The 27,187-nt window shown below is 40.2% G+C and overlaps 1 protein-coding gene across 6 annotated transcripts in view; it reads right to left on the bottom strand.

Moving 5' to 3' along the window:
* The window catches only part of TMEM192 (transmembrane protein 192), a 29,848-nt gene extending 11,433 nt beyond the window's left edge, over positions 1 to 18,415 (bottom strand). For 2 of the 6 annotated variants that reach the window (XR_013828254.1, XM_079920863.1), the window contains exons 1-4: positions 13,873 to 18,182; positions 11,396 to 11,542; positions 6,364 to 6,628; positions 3,146 to 3,280 (exon numbers count right to left, since the gene is read on the bottom strand). Coding sequence is in view for 5 of the 6 variants with exons in the window: in XM_079920863.1 (XP_079776989.1) it covers positions 3,146 to 3,280; positions 6,364 to 6,628; positions 11,396 to 11,542; positions 13,873 to 14,076 (751 nt within the window). In the remaining variant the exon portion in view is untranslated. Of the gene's footprint in view, positions 1 to 3,145; positions 3,281 to 6,363; positions 6,629 to 11,395; positions 11,543 to 13,872; positions 18,199 to 18,261 lie in introns of those variants that run through there. The other 4 variants (XM_079920865.1, XM_079920866.1, XM_079920867.1 and 1 more) reach the window with 4 other exon arrangements.
* Between the last annotated feature and the right edge of the window lie 8,772 nt (positions 18,416 to 27,187).

The following is a 27,187-nucleotide window of genomic DNA, read 5'->3' on the forward strand; positions in this document are numbered from 1 at the left end:
GGGAAGATCCGACATGCAGCGGAGCAACTAAGCCCATGCGTCACAACTACTGAGCCTGTGCTCTAGAGCCCCCGAGCCACAACTACTGAGTCCACGTGCCACAACTACTGAAGCCTGTGCACGTAGAGCCTGTGCTCCACAACAACAGAATAAGTCACCACAATGAGAAGTCCTCGCAATGCAATGAAAAACAGCCCCCGCTCGCCACAACTAGAGAAAGCCCGCACGCAGCAATGAAAACCCAATGCAGCCAAAAATAAATAAAGCTGTTTAAAGAAAAAAAGGATACATGCACCTCAAGGTTCATTGCAGCACTTTTTACAATAGCCAAGACATGGAAGCAACCTAAATGTCCACTGACAGATGAATGGATATAGAAGACGTGACACATATATACAATGGAATATTACTCAGCCATGAAAAAGAATGAAATAATGCCATTTATAGCAACATGGATGGACCCAGAGATTATCATACTACATGAAATAAGACAGAGCAAGACAAATAGCATATGATTATCACTTATATGTGGAATCTAAAATATGATACAAATGAACTTACTTACAAAACAGAAATAAACTCACAGACACAGAAAACAAACTATGGTTTCCAAAGGGGAAACGGGGTGTGCAGGGAGGGATAAATTAGGAGTTTGGGATTAACAGATATACACTACCGTATATAAAATAGACAAACAACAAGGACCTACTGTATAGCACAGGGAACTATATTCAATATCTTGTAATAACTTATAGTGGACAAGAATCTGAAAAAGAATATATACATCTGAATCATTTTTCTGTACACCTGAAACTAGTACAACACTGTAAATCAACTATACTTCAAAAAAAAAAAGATATGAATAGCCCCTTGGCTTCCGATGGCACGAGAACAGCGCGCCCACCCAAGGGCAGACAGGGACTGAGCGCTGGGCTCCACCACGCAGGCCGGGAGAGCTCAACAAAAGAGAAGATGGGGCCATCAGGGGGCCAGGCGGGATGCCAGGAAACCAGCTTCCCAGGACAAGTAAAGAACGCATCTCAAGGAGGGAGCGAGCCACTGTGTACAGTGCCACTCAGGAGATGAAGGCTGAGACTCGACTGTCTCATGAGGCTTGCCTATAAATTGGAGTTACGTTCATATGGCATTTCCTTATAATGATGTCTTCCATATAATAACTCCAAGATAAATGAAGAAACTTGGAACAAGTTTAAGTTTCTTGAACTGGGCAAAAAGAAATAACAGTTACAGGATATTAAAGTAAAAGTTAAGAGGCAGAAATAAAAGACAATAGCTCAACAACAGAAAAATGTCCATCTTTCAGACTCATCTTTGTGGGTTTTTTTTTCCTGAAGGTGTTCCTTTTTTCTTTTTTAATTGAAGTACAGTTGATTTACAATGTTGTGATAGTTTCTCGTGTTTGTGGTTAATTTTAAAATAAATTAAATTCCATGCAGTCAGCATATATCAGATCACAGGCCAGGCAATAACACCAGTGCAATCTACATGAAATGAGAATCTTCCACTCTTCCTTTCCACCACAATAAGCCAAGAAGAGCTCTCACTAAACCGCAGGACATTGGACATGGGCCTGCTGCCCCTTACAGTCCTTTCCTCCTGAGCTGAAGCCCAAACATCAGGGCTACTGGAAGGCTGGTAACTGAGTGGCATTTTTTGAATCCTTGCTTATTTATTTATTTATTTTTTTGCGGTACGCGGGCCTCTCACTTGTTGTGGCCTCTCCTGTTGTGGAGCACAGGCTCCGGACGCGCAGGCTCAGCGGCCATGGCTCACGGGCCCAGGCGCTCCACGGCATGTGGGATCTTCCCGGACTGGGGCACGAACCCATGTCCCCTGCATCGGCAGATGGACTCTCAACCACTGCGTCACCAGGGAAGCCCCGTTGCTTATTTTTAAACAAATGGAAAGCTAATCAAATCACCACAAAGCTTTTAAGTTTTATTTCCCTAGTTTTTTCCTACAGGGGCAGTCAGGTGCCCAATGAGAAGAGTCTATCTTGACTTTTAGAGATTAACTACTTTACTGCAGACAAATTAGTCAAATTTAGATTAGAATTAGTATATCAAAGAATCATATCATGAAGAGTTCCTATCAGCATTACCAAAACTAGGAATCTTTTAAATCTTTTTAATATAGAGAAGCGAGAAAAATGCATGTATCAGGGAATCAACCTTAAATTTTTTGCGATACACTGAACAAAGTCAACATTTGCCCTAGAAGGCTTAAGAAGAGGTACAAAACAGGAAAATGAAACACAAGCTTTGGCCCATGTGACTTTTCCTTCATAACTGAAGAAATTATCTCTTTCAAAATGGACAGATAAGGTATTTTATTGTCACAAAACAACTGTTGCTCAATGCCACCAAATTAGCTGCTATTACAGATTTTAGTGCATGTCAGTACTGCAGCAGGAATGAAATCTTGTTTCTTCCGGGCATGGAGTTTTTTCTCTTCAGGTATCCTTCCATCTATTTTTCATGTTAACATGTTTGAAGCTTATTTAATTTTACCACTGAGAGTTTTGAGAGACAGCCAGACAGAACAATCCTCAGACAGTTCTAAATTTAGAAAGAAGTGGGTTCTTAAATGGTTTATCAAAATCAAGTTTGGGCTAAATGCAGTTTTGCATGTATTAACTTATTTACTTATTTTATTTTACTTTTATTTTGCTGCACAGCATGTGGGATCTTACCCCTACCACGGACTGAACCCATGCCCCCTTTAGTGGAAGCACAGAGTCTTAACCACTGGACAGCCAGGGAAGTCCTATATTTAGCTATATTTTAATTTAAAGCCAGAGTTACATCTCAGTTGCTTTTGAGGATGCAAAAGTTTGTAGATCTTATTTTTTCATTTTCTTTTTTTTTTTAATGGAAAGCCTTCATTCTAGTTGATAAGAATTTACTGATGACACAACTTTAGAAATGCGACTCACCGGTATGTTCCTGGTGGTTTGAAATTACAGAAGTCTGGATGTGGTCAGCAATGAGGTATGGGTGCTCAATAGGGTAACGGCCACGTAGAAAAGGTTTCCCGCCAGGAAGGTAATGGGCTGGGCTTCAGGTGGGGATGCGACCAGCAATGAAAGGCCTTTCTATAAGAACAGGCTCCTTGTCATTCTCACCTGTGTACACGAGCAGGCACGTCAGGGAACAGACCAGCTCCACGGCCAGGGTGGCCAGAATGAGGTCCAGGTACAGCGCGCTGGGCTCGGGGAAGGAGTGCTGCAGGCAGAGCAGGAAGAGTAGCGCCGTGTTGCCTGCGGGGAGGAGACGCAGCGTGCGTGCGTGCGTGGGCTGGACGGAGTCCCGGAGCCCGCGCCGCTGCCCCCGGCGCAGCCCCCGCAGGAGTACCGCGAGGGCGCGGGCACCCACCCAGCTACGCGGCGACGAAGGAAGGTAGAGGATGGAAATCAAATGTAACACGGCTAAGAGCAAATGATGCCCCATGACACAAATACGTAAGAATCTGGACTTTTTTAAAACTCAAGGAGTGAGTTTCTACGAGGACCCGGTGGCCCCTTCTGGTCATGCAGCACAGTAAAGGACGCAGCGAGTATCCAGAAAAAAAACGGGGACACGCTGCTGCCCTTGTACAGATGACCTAACACCTCCACTCCTCGTCTGAAAAATGGGGTGACAATAAATATGAGCTGTTTCCCCCCTGCTCAGCATATCCATTATTTATTTTTGAAGACCATTTTAACCTCATTCTGCACTTACAGTCTGAAGACTGTCAAAGAAAAGTTTAGGGGCAGAAGTCATTCCTGTAATGTTTTACCTTAGAATTTCCTAAAACTAACATATTTATCCAAGTCTGATCAAGGCTGGGGAGATGCTCATTTGATTTACCTTCTGCTTCTTGGTACAAAGGGATGACTGTGAGCCAAAGAACCCTGTTTAAATAACCTATCAGAAGTCCCTCTACACAAAGCAGTGGTCCAGCACAAATCCCTACGCCCTCCCCTTACACTCACAAATGTCATAGTGTCTTAGCATGTTGACCAATAGCTCAATTTATGAATTAGTTTTGTGTACAAGACAAATATAACTTTACAGCTTTAGGGAGAGGAAAAAACTAGGGAAAAACCTCTGCAGGGAAAGTGAACACACAGTTTCCAGAGGATTTCTGATGCCCTGAGCAAGGCCTGTGTCAGCAGTGTGGCAGGTCACAGGGTGAACTTGCAGGCTGGCAGCAGAGACTGCAGAAGTAAGACATTCCCCTGAATGATAAGTACTGTGGACATCATGAGAACACCCTGCCCAGCACCATGTCTCCAAGGGTCAAGTTTTCGCTTCAATGAAAAGAACAAATATGCAACTTGCTATGCAGCTAATAACATTTGATAGAGTTCAGGATGTATTTCGATCTAAGGAAGGAGAACAGATAAATCAGATAAATATTTTCAACTTATTTGGAAGGAAAGAAAAGCCCTTCTCCCATCTCCACAAACTAAAGTAAAATCAATTTATTTTTCTCTCTGCAGAGAACAACAAGCATCAGGATGAAGCCAGACAATACCCAGCAATACTATCACAGGCAAAAAAAAAAGAATGGTTACACCCTTCGGATTAGCTGGAAGTTCTATACCCTCATAGATTTACCTTCTTTTTCTTCAAATAAGAAAAAAAAATATTTAAAGAAAATAGAAACAAAGTAAACACCTGCCCCAATTCTCCTGGATTTTCTGGGTCCTTATATGAGTAACTTAAAAGTGATGCCGCCTGTGATTAAACTGAGGGTCCAATTGTTTAGAAACAGACTGTGATTAAGGGTCACATGTGTAGCAATAATTTGAAAGTCAGAGGAAAGGCAAAGATTAGACAATCTCTTGGTGGGCCTCAAAAATACTATTTCCAGACCATCAGTGGAGAAACTGAACATTATTTTGGTCAGTATACAAACAGGTTTCTGCTTTTCTCTTTGTCAGAGGCGCAAAGATTATAGGGACATCTCCTGGCCAAAAACAAGTACTGCAATCAGCAGTAGAAGTAGAAACCGCACTCTTCCTCAGGGGGCAGTAAAGGCCGCCCCTTGGAGGTGCTTCAAGACCAGCCACTCCAATACAACGCTTCTTTCTCTGCAACCGCTGGGCCCTCCCGCTCCCATTGACAGCCTCGCTGAGCAGATGAACTCAGAGCCTGCCCTTTAAGAAAATGCACTACCAGAACACAGGAAAAACATTAAATTCTGTAGAGCTGTTTTTCTGGGGAAAAATTAATTTCTAATTTGGTTTCAAAATGTTCAAACATTTATTCTGGACTCAAATTGAAAAAGAGGGCTTTTTAGAAAAGGTAGAAACCTTGACAATTAGGCAAAAATACCTAAAGAAGTTCAATTTAATTCCATTAAGCCTTTAAATTGTCTGCATCCTGGATGGACTTTCTGACCTTGCCTTCATAAATTGTTTTCCAGGTTTTCTGCTTTAGTAATACATCTTATTATATAACAGTCTTTCTCTTACTGTGGGAAAAGCACTGAGCTTCATTTAAAATAAAACAATCCCCTCATCCTACAAGTATCAACTAGTGTCAGCTGTATATCTCCTTGCGATGAGTAAGTCTGCTAGTATCAAAAGGCGGAAAAAGTCCACATTTCACACAGGGGTGACTTGCTCATAATGAAGGGGACAGAAAATGCTACCCCAAAATATGCCTCCTTTGTCTTAAGGATTATTTTAAGCTGATTATTTTTAAGAAACGGCAGACACAGATGAAGCTCTGAAAACCAAGTAGGAATTACCTTTTATAAGAGACATTTACAATTATAAGGGAAATCTCCATTTGTAAGGTTATATCCCTCTCTGTACCAGGATGACTCTAAATCTCTAGCAACTCTAATCAATGCAGAAGGCAAGCATAACAAACTTACCCTTGTTTACTGTGCTTTTCCTGGTCACCTCCCAGAACTATCGCCCCTCCCACAACCCTCCCCATCTTCTTTGGTCTTTAGCTGGAGATATTATTTGAGAGGGTGGCTTAGGTCATTGTGGAGTTACTCTGCTTTCCTGGGTCTCTCCCATGTATACAGGAGGTATAATGTTATTAAACTTCTATTCGTTTTTCTCCTGTTAATCTGTCCTTTCTTGGTGGAATCTCAGGCAAGAACCTAGAAGGGCAGAGGGAATATTTTTCCTCCCTTACATAACAAATACAGATTTCAAAGGGAAATATAAGAAAAACTTCAAGACATTAAGGTGATCCTAATTTTAGTGGCTGCGTCACTCTCACAAAAATGAGAGCATGTATTTGATTATAAAATCAAACTTAACATTTTCTTTCTGCTGTCATTTATTACACTCAAGCAAGCCGCCGAATAGCTGAGTGAGACAACTGGGCTTACCAGTGGAGTGTATCATCAGCGCAAGGCTTTTAAGATGCCTTGTTGACCGGTAGATCTTGTTATAGCCTCGGTTTCTTACTTTGCTGTGGTGATACTGGATGTATCGTTCAAGGAGGAAATGCAGAATCCACAAAATAACTTTTCCGAGGATTATGACTGTCTGAACTTTCAATGGGTTGGTATAGTTTCCTGGGCACTTGTCCTCAATTGGATTGGGGTAAGAACAAAGCACACCTGTTAAAAATGCTAAAATAACAAACACAATCTGGTGGAAAGGAAAACAGTAGAATTAATATTCAATATTTGGATTTAAGAAACAATAATGACCATCCCCAGCACATATTCTTATACCTATGACTTTCAGTATCCTACTTTTATGAGTTTAAAAATACTTTCTTTTTTGCCATTTTTACAAACTTTTTAAACAGATAATCTGGAGAAAAATTTGCAGAAAATTTGGGAAGCAGATAAAATCACAAATAAAATAAAAATCACCCCAAATCCCATCTAACAAAGATGAGTACTTAATGTTAAATTCAATTTCCTGCCCACTTCTCTTTTATTAAAAAGAGTAAAAACAGTTAATTTAGCACCTCAAAACTAAATAATAAAAATCATGAATTAAAAAAGTTTATTTCTAGCTTCAGTTTTAAGAGAACAAGAATAACTATCCAATTAGATTGACAAAAATTTAAAAGATTGATGTCAACATATGGGCAAACAGACAGTCTCATAAAATGCTGACTGGTCTGGGAAGTGCTGCTGAAAAATAATTTGGAAATATCTTGACCCAGAAATCCTACCTTAGGACCCTATCACTCAGAAGTAAAAGCACAGTACCTAGGATATATGGACACATATATTTACTGCAGTGTTCTCTGTATTTGAAAAAGACTGTAAATTGCCCAAGTATATGTATGCATCCATAGCAGAATATTTGAATAAATTAAGGTATACCCACTCACATAATAGAATGTTATTCAGCTATAAAAGAATTAACTAGGCAACTTCCCTGGTGGCACAGTGGTTAAGAATCCTCCTGCCAATGCAGGGGACATGGGTTCAATCCCTGGTCTGGGAAGATCCCACATGCTATGGAGCAACTAAGCCTGTGTGCCACAACTACTGAGCCTGTGCTCTAGAGCCCACGAGCCGCAACTACTGAGCCCTGGTGTCACAACTACTGAAACCCACATGCCTAGAGGCCGTGCTCAACAACAAAAGAAGCCACTGCAATGAGAAGCCCGTGCACCACAATGAAGAGTAGCCCCCGCTCTCGTCACAACTAGAGAAAGCCCAAGTGCAGCAACAAAGACCCAACACAGACAAAAAAAAAAAAAAAAAAAAAAAAAGAATTAACTAAAGCTCTATGTATTAGTTTGGGTGGATACCTATGATATGTTAAGATTAAAGAAAGTAAGGTGTAAAGTAGTAGTTCAAAGTGTGATCTCCAGACCAGTTAGAAATGTAAATTTTCAGGCCCCAAATCAAAATCTCTGGGCATGTGGCGAGCAGCCTGTAGTGTAATAAGCCTGCCAGGGTATCTGGTGCATGCTCAAGTTTGAGGAACACTGCTGTTGAGTAATAAATACCATATTATCCAATCTTTTCTTTTCTGGAAATGGGGGACATCCTTTTATAACGTGGTAATCTTTTTGTATACATTTGTATGAACTTAACAAAAGACACTGAAAGAGATACAGTGAACTGACCCCATTTATTAACTCAGGGAGAAGGGGTGAAGCAGAGAAAAGGGAAGATTATATCTTTGTATACTCTGGTAATGTTTTACTTGTTAACCATAAGGCAGTATTATTCTATAATTTTTAAAAAAAATCAAAGAAAATTTTAAATGCTGTCATTAACATCCATCACCAAGCATCCAATAGCAGCCAATCTTAGCATGTAATAAATCTATTTAAAATTTATGTGGTTTGTCAAGAGCAGTAATATTTGCTATAGCAGCTCAAGATGCACATCCTCATAAAGTAAAAGTGGAAAAGTCAACATATTCCCTCTACTGTAACATACTGTACATTGAACCCAACTGATCCATTTTATACAAAGTAGTATATAAAGACATTAGGTTTTCTTGTTCTTTAACATAAGATTTTCTTAGTCCTAAAATTAGGGCAATCAATCCCACAGTATCAAAGGCAGGCAATTTAACATAAAAAGTTTTTTTTAAGTGGTGTGTGTGTGTACTGTACATACATAAAGAGTATGTTATACTCTTTATATAATTTATAATTATATAATTTATAAATTGTATCAATACAAAGAGGCACAAGGAAAGAAGCGCTTCAGCTGCTATTTGGGGATCAGGAAGCCATGGCAGAATCAGGCCACTTACTAGATCTACATGAGGAAAACAGGTGCACCTCTGTCCTCAATGCACTCAGTTCTGAGCACAAGTCTTCCACAGTGCACCTCACTGGAGCAGCACCTGGGCCAGTCCTCAACCACATCCACCCCCTAATGAACACCCAAGGAGTGGCGGGAATCTGCCTTCTTTTGATCTTTCACATTGCCGCAAAGAACAACTACAGCCCCTAGTGTTTGAGACTGCAGTAACCAAAATGAGGAAATAATTAACAGACTTGGAGCAGAGCCCCCAGTAAGCCTACAAGACCATTCATACATGTGTCTTGTTTTGTTTTTATGACGTTGAACTTTATTTATTTTTATTGAGGGATATAATTGACATAACACTGTATAAGTTTAAGGTGTGCAATGTGTTGATTTGAAACATTCGTATATTGCAAAATGATGGCCACCATAGCTTTAGCCAACACTTGTATCATGTCACATAATTACCATTTCTTTTTTGTGGTGAGAGCAATTAAGATATCTAGTCTCCTAGCAACTTTGAAATTTATAATATTAGTGTTGACTATAATCACTATGCTATGCATTAGATCTCCAGGATTTATTTATCTAGTGGTTGCAACACACATTTTTAAAAATCCCCAGACATTTGTAATTTCATCATATAAAACATGGGGCAACAGTACACTGATTTCTCTGCTTAACACTATTTCCTAGGTGTAAATAAATAGATAAATTTCCATGTCAACATATGTAGATTTATTTGTATCTTTTTTGTTTTTATAACTTAAAAAGTAATACATGCATATGATAAAAAAAATTCAAATAGTACAAAAAGTAAACATTAAAATATATTAGGTGTCCCTTCCATTGAGGCGCTCAGTGCAACTAGCATTAAAAGGGTCTTGTAGGGCTTCCCTGGTGGCGCAGTGGTTGGGAGTCCGCCTGCCGATGCAGGGGACACGGGTTCGTGCCCCGGTCCGGGGGGATCCTACATGCCGCGGAGCGGCTGCGCCTGTGAGCCATGGCCTCTGAGTCTGCGTGTCCGGAGCCTGTGCTCCGCAACGGGAGAGGCCGCAGCAGTGAGAGGCCCGCTTACCGCAAAAAATAAATAAGTAAATAAAAATAAAAATAAAAAATAAATTTAAAAAAGGGTCTTGCGAATGCTTCTGGAAATATTCTATTACAGAATACAGGAATAAATGTTAAAAGTTTCCAGTACCAATTCCAATGTGTTTGTGGGGGGGAGGGGACGGCGGAGGGGGGCGGCATATCTCTGACACCAACTGGGAGCTCAACTGGTGAAATGGGTGTCTTGAAGAAGACAGCTCAACTCAATTCTGACACTACCTGGAGAGAGCATCAGATCCCAGGGGTTGAAGGCTCAGTCCCACAAGACTGCCCTCACTTCAGATGCTAACTGCAAGTCCAAGTTGTCACCAGTGCTTCTTACCCACTGGCTACAAATCAGAGGTTCCCACAACCCCCTCCTTGGACTTTAGATACCACTTGCAAATCCAGGTTGTTACCTGCACTTCTGACTGACAGGCTATAAATCAGAGGTTCCCATCAACTCCTTCTTGGGTTCAATTAGTTTGCCAGACTGGCTCACAGAACTCAGGAAACCTGTTTACTCACCACATTACCAATTTATTACAAAGGATATTGAAAGATACAAATCAATAGCCCGATGAAGACATACTTCCTGCCAGTTCCCAAACAAAGGAGCTTCTATCCTGGTGGAGTCTGGGGGCCTGGCAGCGGTTCATAACAAGTGTTCTAGCTCACCAACCTGGAAGCTCTCTGAACCCCCTCCTTTTGGGTCTTTATGGAGGCTTCATTACATAGGCCTGGTTGATTAAATCATTGGCCATTGGTGGATGATTTAACTTCCAGCCCCTTTCCCATCCCGAGGCCAGGGCGTGGGACTGAAAGTTCCAACCCTTTGTTCCTGCTTGGTTCCCCTGGCAAAAGCCCCCATCCTTAGGTGCTTTCCAGAGTCACCTCACCAACATAAATACAGCAGTGGTGGAAAGGGGTTGTTATGAATATCACACCCATTTCACCTTTATGACTTTGAAGCGATTTTAGGGACTGAGGACAAAAGACCAAAAATTATAACAAAAGATGCTCCCATTGCTCTTATCACTCAGGAAATTCCAAGGGTTTTGGGAGCTATGAGCCAGAAACCATGGATGAAGACCAAAGACATATGAGAACTATATTTTGATCATCTGAACGACCAAATATATTTCTTATAAGTCACAACATCACCCATATACACACTTCTCTCAACACCCTTTTAAAATGTACAAACAGGAACATTCTGTACACACCACTGTAAACCTCATTTTTTTCCATTCAACAATGAACCGTGAAGGGTACACATCCACCCCAAGTTTCTCTTCTAAGTTTCTCTTTTAATATTGTATAAGCATTCCTTCATATGGACAGGACATACAAAGCATCTTCTGGATGGTGGCAGATTGTAGTTTCCTCATATTACAGACAACATTGGTATCATAAACGATATCCTTACATGTGTGCAAATATGTCTACAATAAATTATTTGAAGTAGAGATATGAGTAAAAATGTATGCACACTTTAAATGTTAATAGATATAGCCAAACTGCCCTCTGAAGAGGTTATAAATTTTTGAAAAACATTGCCTTTGGATGGATCACTTTCTCCCAGTCAACTTACATGTATCAACAAGAGAAGATGTGCAATGATGACTGTAGGAAGAGCCTGGAATCTGGGCCTAAAATGAGCGTGTAATGAGTGATGTGGGAGATGCTGGGTGTCCAGAAGGGGGTCATCTTCAATACTTTGGATGAGATCCAAGGAACCCTGAGGTGCAGAAAAAAGCAAGCTATAATCACCACTCTCTGGATTATGTTTCCAAGACAAATCTACTAAACTATAAAGCTTTAAAATTCATTACACAAATTATAGGCAAGAAAACACACTCCCTACCTAAAGGTAATTTTGAAAAAATACCATAAACTTCTTGATGACTACTGTAAACTGGTAAAAACAATTATTAAAACAAGTAGAAGAAATCTTAATTCTTTATCTCAAAATGAGGTAAGTCAAAATGAGATTATGTATAAATAATCTCATTAATTATCAATTATTAATCTCATTAATTTCAAATAATTTTCTTCAAGCCCTCAAAACTTAGATATTGATTTATTTAACATTATACACACACACACACACACACACATATATTTACATTTCTGGCTGTGCCGTGCAGCATGTGGGATCTTAGTTCCCTTACCAGGGATCAAACCCGTGACCTCTGCAGTGGGAAGCGCAGTTTTAACAACTGGACCACCAGGGTAGTCCCCAACATTATTTATATTATTGATAAAAATTACATATGATTGCAATTCTTAAACTATATCTCGGTGTTCCACAAAATTTTGGAAAGCTGGTTGAGGCATTACTAAGAGGTCTTAAACAAACTTTCAATCATGAGAGAAATATGTTAGAGTGTTAATAGAAACAGATCACCCTGATAGACCCTCGAGATTTCAGTTTGTAGATACCAGATTCTCAATGAAAACAACTAGTTGCCATGTCACTGAAGTAGCCAGCAAAGGCTGAGCTGCAACCTCAAAATCTTGTTAGTCATGTTTAAAGTTAGGGTCTTGACAGGAACAGCATCTTAGGTATCTGGTGCATAAAATAATCTCTCAGTCTCAGAGCCTTACTGAAAACTGTTCCTGAGATAAAAGAATGTAAGACACAGTCCCTATTCAAAAGGAGATGACATTTTCATCGGGGAGGTTAGGATAAAGGCATGCAGGATTGAACAATATAAGAATGCAAAATAGAATATAGTGTGTGGCATATTATGGGGCAGTACATAATAAATTAGCAAATGAATAGCACAAATGATGCAAAAAATTTAGGTTAGATAATTGCACTAGAACAAGAGGGAAATGAAAATTTAGTGGGAAAAGGGGAAGCCTGAGAATTGGATTTGGAGACAGAGGATATGGGCTCTTCACTTTGGAAGGGGTAGAGAGGGGGACCAATGGTGTAAGGGCAGGCTGCTGTGCACCAGGATTAAAAAGATAATACAGCAATCTGGGAAATGATCAGATCTGGAATGGGCTTCTCAATTTCCACTCCCAGGCATTCAATGCTGCTGCAATTTTTTTTATTCAATGCCTAGATAGCTTCCTGTTTAGTTTGCCATAACTCATGGAGCAATTCTGATGATTTCTAATCTCTTCAAGACTCCTCTGTTTCTAGCTTTCTCAGTTATAGGCTGTCCCACCTCTACGGCTCTTCCCTTAACTAATGTCCATGAACCTCTCCAGGCCATCCTTCCAGTCTCTGTGCCTCTTCATCCCTCCCCACCTGTCAAGTGTCTGTCTTAGCAAAAATGCTGCCTTCTCTGATGCCTCAATGCTGTTCCTTTTTCATCTGACATTGTAGTTTTTATTTCTGCAACTTTGAGTGGGTTTGTTTTATATCTCCCATGTGTCTTTTTAACCTTTGGAACATATAGAAAACAGTTATAATAATTTTTTTAAATGTCCTTGTTTGCTATTTCTAGCATGTCATTTTTGAATCAGTTTTAATTGACTCATTATGTCATATTTCCCTGCCTCTTTGCATGCTTGACCATTTTTTCCACTTTATTGAAATATAATTAACATGTCACATTGTGTAAGTTTGCATACCATGAGTTGATTTGATACACTTATATATTGCAAAATGATTACCACCATAGCATTACCTAACACCTCCGCTAAATCACATAATTAGCAGTGCCTGGTAATTCTGGACTGGATGCCAGACATTGCAAAATTTACCTCTTTGGGTGCTGGACATTTTTGTATTCCTATATTACTGAGCTTTGTTCTGGGATTCAGTTAAGTCACTTGAAACAGTTTGATCTTTTTGGTCTTTCTTTTAAGGTGCTTTCTTAGGTGGGACCATACCATGTTTGGTCTAGTGCTAATTATTCCCCACAAGTGATGCAAGACCTTTCTGAAAACCTAATACCCTATGATTATGAGGTTTCCAGTCTGGCTGGAAGAACAGGCACTACTCCTGGCCCTGCATGACAGTACTGCTCCCTCTGGTCTTTCTGAGTGTTTTTTTCCCCAGTCCTCAGGGAGTTTCCTCAGAGGCACGAAGAACAGGACTCAGCTGAATACCTGAGGGGACTCTGCACCTCTTCCGAGCTCTCCCTCTGCACAGCGCTCTCCTTTCTGGGTTCTCTGTCTTGTGAACTCCAGCTGCTTCGGTATCCCCAGATTCAGCTCCATCTCCTCAACTCGGGGTCTACTGAAGCCCCACTTGGTCCCCCTTCCTCTGCCCACCCCGAAAACTCTCTCAAGGCAGTGAGCTGGGGCAATCATATGGCTCACGTCATTTGCTTCCCATCTCTCCAAGATCACTGTCCTTCATCACCTGATGTCTGTGATCTCAACAAGTATTTTTTCATATATTTTTTTGTTTTGTTTCATTTTGGGGTTTTTTTTTTGCTTTAAAATATACTCTTTATTTTTTTCTCCAATTATAAAAATAATACATCATCCAAACAGATAGCTTAGGAAGCACAAAAAATCACCCAGGAAAACGACAACAAAAGCCCCTCCATCGCACCAGCCAGAGACTGCTGGTGTCTGTGACAAAGGCGCACCTGAGGCCACGAACCATGTACATCTAGATGATGCCTTTTAAGTCCGGGCAGAAGACAGAACAACTCACACTAAAAGGAAGGCTGCAGTAAGGCTCCAAAGTTTCTGCACATACAACAGTGACCTTAAAGTCTCCACCCCTTGACCATTTCTGATGCTGCAGAGCCCCACCCACCCGGGGACAGAGGAAGAGCAAGTCCTGGCTCCCTGGGGACAGGGCTGGCCTCTCCTCCTCTCAGCCAGACGCCCACGTCCATGGCCACATGAGATGCCCCAGGGCTCCACGGGGCATAGCGGGGACTTGCAAGCAGGGACCCCGAGACTGTGGGTGCGACTACGCATTCCAGAGCAGGCAGCAGGAGACAGGGCTGGAGTCCCAGCTCTGCCGTCCACTGCCCTTGGACCAGGCAGTTTCTTGGGCTAGTCTCAGTTTCCTTGTCTATAAAATGGGAATAACGCCTACCTCATGGGCTTTTGAAGGGACTAAATAAAACATGAGAAGCAGGTCACAGCACTGGCACATCTCAAGGGTCAATAAATGTCACAGTACGCATCACTCCTTCCCATTAACCTGCTTCGTGTCAACCCTGTGGCTCTCATTTAAAAAAAAACTGTCCCTCTGAGAGCTGACCAAAGCCCAGGGGGGTAAAGGGGAGGTTTATCCTATCCAGGGCCAACCTGAGTCTAGATCCAGCCAGGCCTGCCAGGTGACAAGAACCTATGAGCCAGGGGCCTGGACCCTGGACCAGAGAAAATCAGACTGGTGAGGGCTCTGCCAGGGCCGCGTTCACGCTGCAGAGCAGACAGGGCCCAACAAAGGGCGGGCCTGTGTGGAGGGGCACCGTGGGGGGCACCGAGGCTACCTGGCAGATCTCGGGGGAAGGAAGCCCTCGGGAGAAGGAAGCCCTTTCACCGGCCAAGCTGGAACCCTCCCTGCAAAACAATGAATCCCCCATCATTGTTTTGCCTTTAATCACATTTTTAAACACTTGACAAGCGAACATCTGTTCCCTGATGTTTTGTCTTTGTGCGTCTGTCATCCTCAAAATGAAAGTCCGGAACCTTCTGCACTAGTTTTAAAGTCAGGCTGGACGTTTAGTCATGAACAAAGCTGCTTAAATTTCCCTCTAATTCTAAGTCTTCATCATAAGTAGGGTCATCATAAGAGAATTTCTGAATCATTCCAATCAACGATTCTAAGACCTTCATCTTTTTGCTGTCTTTCTCAGTGGCGTAGCCGTGCAGGAGACATCTCCAAGCAAAAGCAAAACCCTGGTAGCACCCGATCTCAGATCCGATTCTAGCTCCATGCAACGTGCCATACTGTCTCCCTTCAATCATACCCAAACTACTTCCTTCTTCATAGCCTTCCTGATAACCTTCCCCGTGAAACCGATCTTGGCAGGCGAAGTCCACTTCCGGTGGCGGCTGCGCCTGTTTTTTCATATATTATATACAGGTTTTTGGTTCTTTCAGGCAGAAGGAAGGACAAGGTATCAAAGTGGTTCGAATAAGGTGTGCTTCACAAGGGCAGGACTCTACATTATACTACGTTCTTTGTACCTTTAGTACCTGATACACAGCAGGTACTCAATATGTGTGTTGAGTGAATGAAAGACGGCCCAACTTCTTGAACAGTTGGGATCTGGGAACTTTTTAAAAGGTAGCATTGAAACCCTGACTGTAAGACAACAGTCTACTTTATCTCCCACTCGTTCCCTTTCATGCACCTTCTCCTCTAGCCTGCATGAGCTTTCTGGAATACCCCACAAATACCCTTTCTTATCTTTTTCAGAATCCAACTCATCTTTCGAAGTCCAACCAAAACTTACATTCTCTATAAAACTTGTCCTGCCAAGTGTTTTCTTTCTACTTTAAAACTCCTAATAAATTACTGCCCATAATATTAATTTGGAATCTTTCTTATGCTGCCTTGTATTGTTTCCTTTATGTGTATGCCTTTTGTTTTCCCTGACTACACTGAAGGGGCTGGGGACAATATGGTTTCTATGTCACTTATTCAATGTTCATGAAATACAGTGTATTTGGTGACTACATCAAATACACTGCCCTTTGGAGCCTATAAGAAATGTGGGAAAACCATACAAACAGCACCCTCTGGAACTCACCATCTGCAAGTGAAGATAGCTGTTGTTTTTTCCACACCATCTCCTCCCTCTTCTTTTGTGACAATAGCTACTTCCTTTGGGGACCCAATGTCTACCTCTGCATTAAGTCTCAAGGGGAACATCCTTTGATGCTCTTCACCCTCTGTCCTGGGGTGGTCATGGAACCAAAAAGGGCTGGGCCAATCCAACTCTCTCTCAGAGCAGCAAAGCAAACGGAGTCCATGGTTGAGGCGATCCATCCCAGGACAGATTCTGAAAGGACCCCTGTCTCTGGATCCTTTGAGCTGCCCTTGTTTGGATCCTTTCAGAGGCCTAGGTGTTCATCTACCCTATATCCTTTCAAATAAATCCCTTTCTTCCTTAAAGTAGCCACAATTGGTTCACCCACTGGCAAACAAAGAATCATTAACTAAAAAGCCTTTGCCTCTTTTAACTCATTTAGGTGTCTGGGCCTAAGACATGGCACACAGTTTTTAGCTTACTACTGAGTGGTAGAAACCATACCCACAAAATACCAAAAGCAGGCGACTTGCTCAGATCTAAAGCTATGTAGCTATTGGTGAAACATTACTCTCCAACTGTTTGGTGAAACAAATTTCTAGGGTTGTACTAATCCTAACGCTAAAAGCTACAGACCCAAGAACCCTGGGGCAGCTTAGCACCAACCAAGAAGCATTTACTGCACACATTTTGATGTGTCTCTAATTTTCCTCTTACTCATTTTCTCCACACATTGTCAGTTCATGAATCTCACTCTTAAAAGATTTAGAAACAATCAGTTTTTCTTTAAATATATATGAGTCTCAAATCTACTTCCAGGTGTTACAGTTAGCTTTCCATGTTCTCAACTGAAAAAAAAAATAGAATTTTTTAGTCTTATCATTAGAAATTGTTCGGTCTTTATTTAGTCAAGATAATTGAACTATAGTCACTATTTGCACAAGAATCTAAGGTCTTGTGTAGGGCTGGAACTTTGTTTCATGTGTCTTGCCTGATGCACCTCATTCAGTGGTAGGATCACAGTAATATTCCTATTAATCTATTAACTCAAATCAGTGCTTTAATATAACTATCAACTTTGCATTTTTCAAGAGCAAGAATTTTGTGCCAATGGGTAACCCAGTTAATTCTGGGCACAAATACATTCTTTTCCTAAAAATGTTTTAATACATTTAAGCAAAGATTTTTGCAATTACTCTTCACTCTGTACACTATATACACTGTAACTAGTGCACTGGTTTTTAAATAATCTGGTTTGGATCCATCTAAGTAAAGAGATTTAAAAATCCCTTCACTCCTACCATGCCTCGATTCAAAACATCACGACATTGTTTTTCTCCAATGTGGGTTTTCGGGTGGTGATAACAACAGGTCTGCCGCAGCCGCTCCAAGTCACAGCCCTCAGGGCCAAGGCCGGGACCCAAGAGGACGGGGACTCGCCCCTGCGCCAGGGCGTCCGAGCGACCCCGCGCCCGGGGCCCCGCGCGCACCTCGGGCCGCCCCAGTTCCGGGACTCGACACGCGCCCGCACCGGGCTGGCGCCCGCCCGGCCTTCCGCCAGGAAAATAAGCCCGGGGCCGGCGTGGACCCCGACGCTGCCCCGGACCCCGACGCCACCCCGGTGCCTCCTCCCATAACCCCGCGCCCGGGCAGCCCCGCGCAGGAGGCGCCCCTCCGGCCAGGGCTGCCCCCACCCCCGTCTCCGCCCAGCGCGCCCAGCACCGGAAGAGTGGGCTCCGAGCCTGTCGCTCGCCACCAGCATCCGCGAACTCACGTCCTCCATACTGCCCGCCGGCGGAGGCCGCAGCCCTACCGCCCAGCCTTCGCACCTGCGCCTGGCACCGCCTTCCGGGACCCACCCCGGGACCCGCCCCTCGCTTTCAATTAGCCGAGGCGCAGAGGGCGGACCCCTCTTCCTAGCTCCAGGGCTCCACGGCCAGCGGCAGGCCTTCCCGGTCCCGCCCCCTCGCTCCCGATTGGCAGAGGGGGCAGGATGGACTGGCCTCGCCTCTCGCTTACTATTGGCAGATGCCCCGACACCTAGATCCGGAATGGCCGAGGAGGAGGGGGACGTTATACTCCCTGAAAACCAGCCTCCGGCCGCCGCTGCCTCTGGGAACGCTGCTGTGCCTGGGGATCCCGTAACCTGCGTTCGCGTTCTAGGTTGGCCGGAGATTCGGGCACCAAAGGATGCATTCCAAATCCAAGAATCGAACTGTTTTCGGCCGCCACTTGCTTCTTTGTAAAACATTAACTTTTCTCGGTCGTGCTTAATTATTGTTTGCAGCACAACTCCGTGCACAGAACCAGCGGTGGAATCCCAGGTTCCTATTTATAGCTCAAAATTCCACCTGCGGAGGGACACGAACAGAATAAAGACTGATTTCCAGGACATACAGTTTTCACCAGAGGGACAGGAGGCAATAGGAATTTTTAGGGCTTTCTCTCTCTCTCTTTCTTTTTTTTAAGTGGAATTGAAAAAGAAAATTTTATGACATTTTTCTGAAAATACACGATCGTTGTAAAACTGTAAGGAAAGTAAAATTTTCTGTTAATACCAGTCCCTATGCTGATACTACAATACATACACTTTCATAGTTTTTAATGCTTATTTGTACATTGTGTATGGTGTAATCTTGTTTATACCGTTGGTGAAATAAAATCATTTAAGTAGCAGCAAAGAAAAAGATGGTGTAAGACTCCACTTGATCTTTAAAATCTCATGAAAATTTTAAATCTTTAAAATTTCCTGAGATTCTATGAATTATTTCTTAAGAGGCTTGTCTAAATGTGCATTTCCCCCAACATATTATTTAAAAAAATTTCAAACCTAGGGAAATGTTGAAAGACTAGTACAGTGAACATCCAGGTACCCTTCACATTGATTCAACAGCGGTTAACATTATGCCAACAGTTAGTTGCTCTGTGTGAGGGTGCATGCTTGTGTGTGTGTCACACATTTTTTAACTGAAGCATTTGAAAGTAGGTTGAGGACATAATGAAACTTCATTCCTAAATACTTCATTGCTAAAAATAAGGACATTTTCCTACCTAACTACAATTATATTATTACACTTAAGAAAACTAATAGTAATTCCATATTTGCAAAAAATTTCCAAATTGTCCCCCAAATGTCTTTTTTGCCGCTTTTATTTCCATCATCTAGGATCCAATCAAGGTTCACACACTACATTTAGTTATTATGTTGACATGTATTTTAACAGGTATAGTAAACTGTAAGCCAGGGTTCTGGAATTAGTCATGGAGGTTTGAATTCTGCATCTTACTAAGGGAGTGATCTTTAAGTTCTCTAGGGCTCAGTTTCCTCATTTGTAAAAATGGAACTGTTACTATTTCTAATTTCAGGGAGCTATTTGACTAAACGAAATATGCATGTAATGCTCTTGTACAGGGTGGTCTCTACAAAGCACCCAGCAAATATTAGTCACATTTTTGTCTAATTCAAGTTTGTTGAAGTATTATTAACATACATAGTCACTGTTTTAATAACACATTAAAATACTGTTATTCAAATCGTTCAGCAAGTCTTTTTTCCAAAGGTTAACATTTTTCAAAATAATTGGAGGTGTTACCAAGTCCAAGATTGTACCGCTTGCTGCACAGCAGGCCAATAAATCGAGAGACGAGTTGTTGGGGCAAGGAACACCAACTTTATTCGGAAAGCCAGCCAGACAAGAAGATGGTGGACTAGTGTCCCAAAGAACCATCTTGCCTGAGTTAGAATTCAGGCTTCTTTTATATTAAAAGAGGAGGCAGTAAAATCAAACACTTCCTGGTTCCCATCAGCCTCTGGAGGGGAATGTGTTAATTTCTTCCTCCCTGCAGTCATTCACAGGTGGGCCTGGTCAGGATGTTTCCTGTGAGCTAAACAAAGGTATTTTAGCTTAATGCTCATTACCTGGGAGGCAGGGTTCCCAGAGATGGGCCATTATGTATAATTTAAACTTATAGGCAACATCCCTTTAGTGATTAACTTAGAATACAAAGGTTCTTGCCTATTACAAGGGGACAAAGATGATGGTGTACTTGATAGGTTAAAGGACTTGCTTACACTTTAGGGTAGAAATAATCTATGATTACCCAGTATAAACCAGGGGGAGCAATGGTCTTAAGAAATAGAATTCTGAACTTCATGAGGTTATATTGGAGTGGGTTGGTGGGGAGTGAGGTTGTCAGGTTAAGAGGTGTGCTTCCGTAGGAGACCTTGATTTCCAGGAATAACAGTGAGTGGGGGAAAAGGGTGCTCTATGGAAAGGTAAGAGTGAATATTTAGAAGGAAGAAGTAGAACAAGCTTATCTTTGCCTCACCAATTTGTGTAGGCCTAGACATGCAGGAGTAGGTGCTATGTCATGTTTACTGTGTCTGGGTCAAAAGTTAGAAATAAAGAGAAATATATAATTGCCACTAAAAGTCATCAATACCCATAGTAAGGGAATATAAGCAGAAACAATGGGTTAGGTACAGAAATATGGTTCTGTGGAATTCTGTCCAAAAGGCAGCCTCCAAATTGTGTTTTTATAGAACCAAACGCATATATGATAAGTATGGGGAATTAAAACTTAGTCATCATCAGGAAAGATGATTAAAATCTTATGTCTACATAATGCTCTAGTGATAGACAAAACAAGTTAAATAAACATAGCCCTATGAAGAAATTATATTTATAAAAGTGTCTGACACTTCGTATTTGCATGATTAAAATATTTTTGGTGAAGATTCTTGTACTTGTTTACCTATGAGGAGTAAGAGGAGAGCAGAGAACCTGTCTTTCGGCTAAACAGTTCACCTGGTAAAGATTCAGGTCTGAAGTGCCATCTTTCCTATGAGTGTTGTCACCATTTATACAGTTCCAAGCACAGTGCTTAGCCCCTATCACAGATACTACAGTGTTAATAATATCTCATTTTTTCCAACGTCAAAACACAATGTGTCCTTAATTCACTGTAACTTCCATTTGTCAACGAAAAATTAATGTTGATCTAACAAAGAAATGGAAAATTTTACTCGAAACAAAGTGAGGATTATAAGCCAGGAACAGCCTCTCAGAAAGCTCCAAAAACTATTCTACCCATTAAAAGTCAAAGCATAGTTACATAATGTTTTGAGACAGAGAGTTGTCCATCAAATGACATACATATTACTGACAGTTTACACAATCCAGGTGTATACATACAAAGCGAGTAGTGGGTCATGGGTCACTGTGGCCCCTTACAACATTAAGAAGGAACGTTATCTTTTAAGGAGTTGTCTTGTTGGTGCTAGGAGAATGTTGCTCTTTATGGTTGCTCTTTATGGTCTGCTCTTTATGGTATGCTCTGCCAATGGAGAGGTTTGTTTGATGAACAATGCAGACACACAATGCACAGTGAGGGGAGATAGGAGGCCAAAAGGCAGAGAAAATTTTTTATGCTTAAATTCTTCTTGTCTTGCCATAAAATACAAATTTTATTTCATACATTTTTCAGCTTAATATATCTAGTATCATGTATTATGCAAATGATAGGTACGTAATTAATATTTATCATTGATTTTAAAGTGAGATCTCTTTACTCTCTTTCACAATTGTGACATTTTCACGATTCTCGTAAGTTTCCCTGTACCTCACGAATGCACATATTCTAAATTCTGGCTTTGGATAATGCTTTGTAGTTAAGTTTCTCTTAGCTCCCCAGAGATGTGTCACTGAAATTTTCCCTTTCAATGAACAGTCAGAAAAAGTAAGTCAACAGTTATTTTAGTGTGTCAAATTATTTTTGGCTTATGTACTTTTTCTAGAAAACATTTTACCGAAAGAAATGTAAGGATATTGTGAGTAATTGGAAATATTCCACAGTTTCTATTTATTTGTTCCATAAGTGTTCATGTCTTTCAGAGCACTGTGTACCACAAATAGAAACAAACTGCAACCACACATTTCAAATTTGGGTGAAAATGGTCTATTAGAGGTCCTCAGAACCAATGAAATTTCAGACATTATCCAGTACTTCCTCCCACGTTATTGGTTTATGTTCTCCAGGAGTTCTTGTGCCTGACTTTTAAAAACACACTTGTTTTTGAAGACAGAAAAATTTTATTTTGGTTTCACTGACTAATTCGGGAGTGGGAGAACAAATTTGCTAAAACTTCCAAAAATAGTTTGTCCTTGGATAGACACCAAATATGTGATGTTTTAGACCAGAACCAAAATTTCCCTGAAAGTTTAGAAAAAAACTTTTATCATAACTCAGGAAGGAATGAATTTTGTAACTTTCATGGAAATCAAGGCTACTACTTAGTACTTCTAGAGCTGGTCTCATCTGATCTCTGCTCTTGCCTTATTCTACTCTAATGCTAAGTCCCAGACTCTGCAATCCAGCCAGGTTAGTTCTTAACATTTTCATGGAGGATTTCCTTATACCAGAAAGAACCAGAAGATGAGGCTTTCAGCTTTCTGCAGTGATGTCTCATTTAATCAAGTAAGATTAAGAAGTAAAATTTTTCTTTTAAAATACAATTCACAATTCTGTGTGCTGAATTGTGACATTTGAAATGTCCTCCAATAACTTATAAAGTAATTATTTTGATTTTCCAGTATTTAGAAACAATTGTAGCTTCAGTCTCTGAAGTTGTGTGGGCAGAGGTGACATAAAGCAGGATGTGTGATGATTTGCTGTTTACAGCATCTTTGTTATATAAGCTAGTGATGAATTTGTTCTTTAAAATAAGTGAAAATTAAGTTACTAGACTGTTAAAAGGAGAAAAAACAGAAAACAAAAAGAAATAATATGTAAATTTGTACACGGACATGTGTATATCCTGCCTCTCTCTAAGAAGGATCCTAGGTACAGCATTTATGGAGGGATGACAATTGACAAAGCCTTTACACATTTTTAAACAACATTTCTATTTTGGTCCTGATGACAATCCTCAGAGGTGGAGTTGCACAATATTATTACTTTCATTTTATAGTTCAGAAAATTGGTAAGAGTGTTTAAATGACTTTCCCAAGATCATCTGTTAATCACAGGGACACTGGAGTTTGACTTTATGTTCAGCACTGCCTCACTCATTCATTTATTCATTCATTAATAAATATTTGCTAAAGTCCTCCAACATGGGAAACTGATAGGCATTGTGGGAAACTAAAAAATTAGTAAGTCCTATGTTTCCTTGTTTTTATTCTTTGCCTCCTGGCTAGTCTTTGTAAATGCTGCTCTCAGATTTGCCCTTAGACTCTTGTCTTTAGGCTTAATTTCTACATGGACTGAGTACCCTATACTCACAAATGCCCGTAATTCTCCCAATTATACCCTCATACCATACGATGTACTGGTCTCCAGCATTAGCCCAATTCTCTGGTATCTCCTGTCAACCCTCTCCCATTTTCAGGTTTCTATTCTCAGCTGACAGTTAAAAAGGATTCCTGGATGTCCTGATATGTGTGTTTGAAGTAAAGCAGGAGAAAAACCAGAAACTTTTGGAGAGCAAATAAATATTTCATTGTGGTTGAGGTGGTAACTGAGTTGGATTTCACAGAGAAAAGTAGAAAGGGAGGGATATTTGGATTAAAGGGAATGAGCAAAGAACCCAAATTAGAAGCCATAGTCTCACACACTGGGCTGAGAAATTGTTCTTAATCTGGCTCCAATTCAGTTCTGAATGATAAGTAGGTTTCATCTTCTTTCAGGAGACTCATGTTCCAGAGCATGAGTCTTTGTCTGCATAACCCTCCTAGGAATAAAAATGTCCTAGTCCTTTTTCAACTTGAACTTTATATTTCTTTTATAAGTACCTCGTAGTTGATGGATTATTTGATGAATGATGTTGGGAAAACCAGACAGCCATTTAGAAGAAAATGAAACTGGATCCCTCCCACATTCCTTAAGCCAAAATAAGTTCCTAAAAGTATAAAGATTTAAACATAAAAGATAAATCAACAAGTGTGCTAGAAAAAAGAACATTTTTAACATAGTCTTATAGTAAAGAAAGACTTTCCATGCATAACCCCAAACCCAGAGGCACCAAAGGAAAAAAGTGTAGTGGATTTGACTACGTAAAAGATTTGAAACTTTTGCATAAGAAAAAAAGACAGCATAAAGTTAAAATATAAATTCCAAATAATTGAAAATAACCTAAATATCCATTATTTGTGGAATGGTTAAATAAACTGTGGTATGGTATAATTAGAATACTATCCAACAATTTTTAAATGAGATAGATCTATATATGTTGCCAAAGAAAATTCAGCTGTATAATTTCGTGTGTCATAAAAGCAGGTTGCAAAATTTTTTCATGAAAAAGAGAGTACACGCATAATGCAAAAATCAAATATTTTGATATTCAAATATATGCTATAAAAGCATACAGAGCTAAAGAAATTAGGCAAGAGAAAGAAAATAAAAAGCATTCAAATAAAAAAGAAAGAAGTAAAACTATCTCTATTCACAGAAGACATGATATTACATCTGGAAAACCTTAGGGAATCCGCAAAAACACCATTAGAGCTAAGAAGCAAATTCAGCAAAGTTTCAGGATGAACAATCAACTCATGAAATGATTTGCATTTCTAAACATTAGCAGCAAACATTCCAGAATAAAAGAACTCCACTTAAAATAGCATCAAAAAGAATAAAATACTTAGGAATAAATTTAACCAAGGAGGTGCAAGATTTGTACACTGAAAACTGAAGAACATTGCTGAAAAAAATTAAAGACCTAAATAAATGGAAAGACATCCACATTCCTTGATTGCAAGACTTAACATTGTCAAGATGACAATACTATCCAAAGTGATAAACAGTTTCAATGAAATCACTGGGAAAATCCTAACAGTATTTTTTCAGAAATGGAAAAACTCATGCTAAAAATCATACAGAATTTCAGGTGACCCAGAATAGCCAAAATAATCTTGAAAAGGAAGAACAAATTTGGAAGACTCATCCTTTTCCTGATTTCAAAACTTGTTACAAATCTGTAGTAATCAAAGCAGTGTGATACTAACATAAGGTTAGACATTTACACAAGTAGAATAGAACTGATACCCCAGAAATAAACCCACACATCTATAATCAATTGATTTTCAACAAAGGTGCCAAGATCATTCAATGAAAGAAAGAATGATCTCTTCAACATGTTGTGCTGGGAAAACTGGATATCCACACCATATTCAAAAACTACTCAAAATGGATTAAAAACTAAATTTAAGAGCTAAAACTGTAAAACTATTAGAAGAAAATATAGAGTCAAATCTGCATGACCTTGAATTTGGCAATTTTTAAAAAATATGATATGAAAATCACAGGCAACAGAAGAATAAAAAGATAAATTGGACTTCATTAAAATGAAAAACTTTTGTGCATCCAAAGATGCTATCAAGAAAGTGAGAAAACAACCCACAGAATGAGAAATATTTGACACTCATATATCTGATACAGGTTTAATATCCAAAATATATAAAGAACTCCTACAACTCAACAACATCCCAATTAAAAATTGGGCAAAGGACTTTAACAGACACTTCTCCAGAGAAGACATACAAATAACCAATATGCACATGAAAAAGTATTCAACATCATTAGTCATCAGAGAAATGCAAATCAAAACCCCAATGAAATAGCACATCATACCTACTATACTCAGAAAAATGGAAAACAGCAAATGTTGGCAACAATGTGGGGAAACTGAAATCCCCAAACATTGCTGGTAGAAATGTAAAATGATGTAGCTGAAAACAGTTTGACAGTTCCTCAAAAAAGCTAAACAGAATTACCATAAGACCCAGCAATTCCACTCCTAGGTGTATACCCAAGAGGATTGAAAGCAGGCACTCAGACAGGTACTTGTCTGACAGTGTCCACTGCAGCATTATTAACAATAGTCAAAAGGTGGAACACTCCTTTTTCTATTTTTTCTGTTTTGTTGTTGTTGTTTTGCAGTTCTCCATGTTTATTTTAGAATTACAGATAGGAAATATAAACATCATTAAATAGTATGAGTAGAAATAATAGCAGTCTTGTTAAAGGCAATAATGGTAATGTGTGTGTGTGAATATATATATATATATATATATATATATATATATATATATATATATACTGTATATGTACACATAGGATAGATTTTACATATTTACATATGAAAGGAGTCAGGGGACTTAAATCCCTGTAATTTTCAGCTACAGTTATGATTTCCTGCCACTGAAATTAAGAAGATTGACAGATGAGGTTCTGGAAACATCACAAATGTAAACAGATGGAATGAAGAGCTTCAGAGCTGAGCTGTTCCTCATAGGTGCATGGAGAGACACACAAGGCAGTCACACCCTGCACATAATCACCCACCAAGTCCCCTGTTTACAACTCCTTTTTTAGCAATTCCTGTGCCAGTCAGGCCCCAGCACCTGGCCTGAACTCTTTGGGCATCTTGGGGACATGAGCCTCTCTCTGCAGGGGTTAGGGTGTGGAGGCCAGGCCTCTCCCTTCCAGCACCTCCCCTCACTCACAGCTCAAGCGTCCATCAACAGATGACTGGATAAATAAGTTCGGTCTATACATGCAATGGAATATTATCCAGCCATCGAAAGGAATGAAGTTCGATACATGCTACAATATGGATGAACCTTGAAAATATTATGCTAAGTGAAATAAGCCAGATACAAAAGACAAGTACTATTATGTTTCCACTTATATGAAATATGTAG

Source organism: Stenella coeruleoalba (assembly GCF_951394435.1).
Source record: "Stenella coeruleoalba genome assembly, chromosome: 4".
Classification (NCBI taxonomy): domain Eukaryota; kingdom Metazoa; phylum Chordata; class Mammalia; order Artiodactyla; family Delphinidae; genus Stenella; species Stenella coeruleoalba.